The sequence below is a fragment of the Haliotis cracherodii genome, unplaced genomic scaffold (assembly GCF_022045235.1).
Source record: "Haliotis cracherodii isolate W230 unplaced genomic scaffold, xgHalCrac1.p SCAF_30, whole genome shotgun sequence".
In the NCBI taxonomy this organism is placed as follows: Eukaryota; Metazoa; Mollusca; class Gastropoda; order Lepetellida; family Haliotidae; genus Haliotis; species Haliotis cracherodii.
Window position 1 is genome coordinate 673,797 of NW_027266287.1, and position 6,013 is coordinate 679,809.

Here is a 6,013-nt window from a genome sequence, read left to right on the forward strand (position 1 = left end):
TCATGCCACACCAGGTCCTATTCCTCCAACCAAGGTAAATGAAAAGGTAAACAAAGGGAAAAGAGGAGTGAATAGTAAGCATCACCAGCCCAAATCCAGAAAACAACCCGACGACAGCCAGGTACAACCTCCAAGTCCAACATCAGGTAATCAAACCAAGGATATCCCTCAGGTTTTCAATCCAGAGGACATCCACTCAATTGTTAGTTCTAAGAGAGCAAATGGCAAAATGTACTACAGAGTAAAATGGAAGGATCCAGAAAGAGGAAACACATGGGAGTATGGCAGCAGCATTCCAGACTCCATTCGGAGAGAATTTCACCTCAAAAGAAGCATGTCAGGAAAACGACGAAAACGTCCACTGAAAAATCATAAGTTTTTTGACCAAAAGGAATCAGCACAAGACAATAAATCAGTCAATGTTCTGTCAGGTAATTCAATGTCAGAGAATGTCCAGCAAGAGAAAACCAAACCATGCATAGAATTAGACGTCAAACCATATCCGCTTTTTCCAAAACACCAACGAAAAGTAGATTATGGAATAACGAAAGTTATGGGCATTGAAATTATTCAAGGAGATTGCTATGTCAAGACCTTACATATCAACAACAAAACTAATCATTACCTTACACACTATTTTGAAAATGTTCCTCCCCACCTCATACAGCGCTACCTTGATGATAGCTGGAAGGATCTTTCTGATTGGCCCGTTAATGTAGATAGTTGTCCATATGATCCAGCTCAACTACCAATCTATAAATCCAAAAGGGTTATTTTTCCACATGACATCGACAGGTTTCACTACCGTGCTACAAACATACACTATAGACGCGATCAACCATTTCAGGATCAACTATCCATATATGTCTGTGAATGCCAGTTGAAAATATTCTTGTGCAAAATACAAAATCTCCTAAATAAACGGTGCAAATCACTAAACAGCTATTAGCTGTATCTTGTTATGTTTACTTGTGTCCAGTCTTTTCACTATGGGTCGCCAGTTGAGAACAAATGGCATCAGCCTGATCATCTGAGTTATTTGTATCACAACAAACTTTGAGCATTGACCTGATCAACCAATCTCAAAAGCGAAGTGAAACGAACCAAACCAAAGAAAACCTTATCGCGAATCAAAATGAAAACTAAAAGCGAATCAAACCGAATTGAAACGAACCATATCGGGAATCGAAATGAAGTGAACCAAACCAAACCATATCGTGAATCGAAACGAAACCGAACCTTATCGCGAATCGAAATGAAAACTAAAATTGAATCGAACCGAAATGAAACCGAACCGTATCGCGAATTGAAATGAAATGAACCAAACCAAAGCAACCTATACTGCGAATCGTACCGAAGCAAATCAAACTATATAGCAAACCGAATGAAACCGAACCGTATCGCATTGAACAGAATTGAACCAAACGGAAATCGAAGCAAAACGAAGCGAAGTGAAACAAACCAAATTGAAATAAACCCAACCTAACAACTGAGATGAACCAAAACAAAGAAAAAGCAAACCAACAAAACTAACAAATAATTCTAAAAAGGATATACAAAGGTTCTAACACCTTTTGTATACCTTATTAGAGTAATAAATCAAATGCACTTGTTATATGCACATGCACATATATGTATAAAGCATCTAATGATAGTATCCGAAAATAGGATATTTTTCCATGATACACTTTTTTCTGCCACCAATACATTCGTCCTGGTCATGACACCATTTAGTAATACTTATGTACTGATCTTTTACATCGTAATTATCAAATTTGTTTTATTTTCTAGTTATTACAGACAAACGGAGGAAGTATTTATATATGACATATTTTTTTTAACATGCTAACTCTCTTTTCTTTGTTTCCATGTAAAACCTCTAATGGACACAGCCAACTATCCTCAAACCCCAATCCAGGATGTGGAACTCAAGGCCTCATACATCACCGATAAAACCACAAGTACAGAGTGCCAAGACAAGCCAGCTCCACATCCTGATTCCCTGATGACAGCAGAAAGATCATTTACATCATGTTTCATTATAACAAAGAGACTCTATAATAATTATTATTCACTACTACCAGTTTAACTTTATACATTGTCCATCTAAGCCTTAATCATTTTTATTTTACACGTTTGGGGTCCAAACTTTTTCAGACGGAGGGGAAGTTATCATGGTTAACATTTATACTAAGTTATCTTATAATAATTAGATCTACATCAAGTGCTTTTATGAGTTATCATGGTGTAATATTTATTCATCATTTCATATAATTATAGTTTAGCAAGTAATAATTATCATTAGGTAAAATGCATATATAAAATATCAGTAGTTTCAGTTATAGCTTTTTAGATGGTTGCTAGCCTAAGGTATCAAGATCCCATCTCCCAGACAAAGGATATTTATTTAAGTATATCTGTCATCACCTACCGGGGTATATTAGAATAACATTACTTCAATTAAGACTCATTAAGGATTAGCCCCCATACAAGCTCGTCTATAGTGCGTTAAGGATTAGCCCCCATACAAGCTCGTCTATAGGGCATTAAGGATTAGCCCCACACAAGCTCATCTATAGTGACACCCTAATCTCTTTCAAGCATCCAGTAAATATGTCAACAAGATTAGTGCCAGTCCAACAGGATTAACAGGATTTAGTATTCCCCTCTGTCCAGCCATCCATTTAGCATAGGACACAACCAATCGTGTATCAACCAATCACATTCCTTTCTATTGTTCAAACTTTCATTAAATACATACTGTAGCCAAGTTCTAGCAGAGAAGGGGTTTGACTCTCTTACAAAGCAGACCTCTCTCCCACAGCCCAGAGTGTGTACCGACTCTCTGTGGCACCCTCAGTTATTTTCTAAGTATATTGTAAATTGTTAATTGTTCTTGTAAATAAAATTGTGATTAGTCTCCTGTGACTCTGGCTCTTTGCTGACTAATTCCCCAAGAAAACCAGCACGTCATTTGGAAGGTATTGTTCACCTAGAACAGTTCCATGATAAATTTATGAAATTCATTTCATTCACTGGTGTTTTAAATTGCTTCTGAATTCAAAATTTAGAATTATACAATATATTGTGATATATATTGCAATACAGTCTTGTGCATCATAAAATATTGTGATGCTTTAAACCTCCATTACCCATCCCTCTTGAATGTTTAACACTGGTGAAACCCACAAGTGTGAGGGTATGGTGCTGACAAACCAAGCATCATAATCAGGGCAAATCACAATCAAAAGATTCTTGCTTGCCAAAGAAACACATCGATGAATTGTGGCACCTTAGACAACTGTTCAAACATTTAGTGAAATGATAATGCCACTTAATGGTATTGATTTATCAAAACGAATCTTTATAAATATTATTCAACAGCTGAAATGAATATAAAGCATCTGTTGTTCAACATGTGGTCCTCTCTTCAATGGCTTGTTTCTTTTCATTTCAGCAAACTTGTACTGCGCACAAAACGAGAGATTGAGACAGCCAGAAGAAAAAGACAACCTCAGTCATGTGTACAGAATAGAGTCACTGGACAATCCTTTCAGGAACACCGGAAGTTTTGACGCAGTTGTTTTACCACTACTTACGATGTGTTATGGGCGGTAGGATAGCCTAGTGGTTAAAGCATTGCTCTTTACGCCGAGGACTCAGGTTCGATTCCACACATGGGTATATTGTGTGAAGCCCGTTTCTGGTGTCCCCCGACGTGATATTACTGGAATATTGCAAAAAAGGTTGCTTATGTGAAACATTTCCACATTTGAAATATATACAAATATACTTATCTATTGTTTTGCCATACAGTGTATTTTGAAATACAGACTTGTTCATTTCACAGGACCATGTATATCATCAATGGTTTAAATGGCCTTTGGCTTGTGCTCACACAACCTGTTACATAATTCCATTTATTTGTGTTTGTTATTTTTACCAAACACCCTTGTTTGTCTCCAAATGGATTATCAACTTCTCTAAAGTCACTGGACTAACAAGACTAACCTGTCCAGCATGTTATAATATGGCAACTATGTTTGTCATGTTGAAAAACCAGGTGATGCCTTTAGTCAGCTGTTTCTGAAAACATGAAAAAGAAATAGTAGCTTGTAGCTTGTAGTTGGAGAGTTCAATATATTGTTCTTGTTTTGAAATGTATTGAAAACTCATATTTTTTAGAAAAACGAAGTTCCATTTGGTATGCTGTAGTGTGAATCAGTATATTTGCAATGTGTTTACTGCATTTTGAAATTATGCTCTCATTTCATCGCTAGATATTGCCTTATTGTACTCAAAATAGGTTTAAGCCTCAGATCTGGGATTTGGCTGATCATGTGGCATTGTACTGGTCATTGATTGGTCCAGGTTGCTGTGATATTAGCTGGAAGAATAAGTAAAATATCATTCACTCACAACATTCTAAGAGCTCTGATGGGATTGCAGGTAAACCAGTTTCTAATGCTGGTAATACAGAGAATTGTGTGGTCAGGCTCAGTGACTTAACCTACAACTGTGTACTAGCGTGCCAAGATGGCATTGATTGTTTGCCCTTGCTTTCAGTTGCAGATTGGTCTGGTCCAGACATAAATACACACAGTCCACCCTGATATAATTGTATTATTGCTGATTTTTAATATGATATGTTGCTCATGATATCGTGAAACATTTATTCACTCATTTTGCAGTTAAGACATTGGGGAGGCCTCATGATTAAAGTGAGTGAGTTAGGTTTAACACTGCTTGGAACAGTATTCTAGTTATGTCACTGTGTCAGCTTATTGTGGGAGGAAACCCCCAGTGATGCAGGTCTGAGCGTTTACCACTTTGCTGAAACCCTCAAGTATAGGTATGATGCTGTCAAACCTGGAAACATTAATTGGTCGAACCGGATATTCAAAGCCACAATGATAGTTTTTCAGACGTGACCATGGGAGGCAACTCTGCACAGCTAATTATGGTGCCTTAGATGACTGGGCCACCCATGCCCAATTTGGAATTAAAGCTTCTTTGTGTTGCCCTAAGCCTACTTGCAGCAGTCAGTGTTATACATGTACAGTTATATATTTGTTATTGGCATTCTATTTTGGGATCAATTGTCAATTATTAATCATGACTTGTAGCGAATCAGTGCCTTGAGTTGATGTTATCCATCCATCCATCCATCCACACACACACACACACACACACACACACACACACACAGCCACAAACACATCGAGAAGTAGCTTGATAAAAATACCACAACAAATGCAATCATGAAAGCCATATTCACAGATATTAAGCTCCACGTCCCAGTTTAAACACGTTCTCGCTGACCTCATGATTTTTAAAACGATAACAAAAGCAAGGAGAAGCTATTTTGAAAATAAAGAAACTTTGTGAAAACACAAATATTCAAAACAAATACGTCAAAATATAGATATTAAGCACTCTATGTGAGGAAACGTTTTCGGCGATGTTTCATTTCGACCTTCATTCGAAGTAGAATGTTTTTTAACCTGAAAATAAACTGCTCCCATACGTGTGTCGGTACACATGGTACATGCAGATCATTCCTTCCCAGATAACAGTAAACAGTCCCCTCGTCATTTCTATATATAACTAAGTACATGTACACATATATCTGCATATCGTCTTCATCAATTTGTGAAACCATTTTTGGTTTCCGCCGCCGTGAAATTACTGGAATATGTTTTCGTTAAAACAATATTCACTAGTTAAGTTAAAAATATAAAAAGTTATCAGACATAACCATTCGTCGGACAAATGTGGGGGAGGACACAAAACACCTACTTCTGTTACAGTCAGACTACGCATCGGTTACAACATTCTACTCCCAGTCAGAGACCATATATGGTCTCTGTCCCAGTCAAGTTGTGTAAACATGCCTTCCTTAGTTGACCGAGATAACAGCCACACAAACATGGCATGCGTCATTGCTGTTCACACGAACTGGTTGTCGAGTGCACGTACTCAGCTTATCAACTACATGTGTCCCTGCTTGGAG

The 6,013-nt window shown here is 37.4% G+C and overlaps 1 protein-coding gene across 2 annotated transcripts in view; it reads left to right on the plus strand.

The window, feature by feature from the left end:
* The window catches only part of LOC139476996 (3-[(3aS,4S,7aS)-7a-methyl-1,5-dioxo-octahydro-1H-inden-4-yl]propanoyl:CoA ligase-like), a 34,098-nt gene extending 30,255 nt beyond the window's left edge, over positions 1-3,843 (plus strand). For both annotated transcript variants that reach the window (XM_071259554.1, XM_071259555.1), the window contains exon 8: positions 3,458-3,843. In XM_071259554.1, the coding sequence (XP_071115655.1) occupies positions 3,458-3,575 (118 nt within the window). In that variant the 3' untranslated portion in view covers positions 3,576-3,843. The remainder of the gene's footprint in view (positions 1-3,457) is intronic.
* The last annotated feature ends 2,170 nt before the right edge of the window (positions 3,844-6,013 follow it).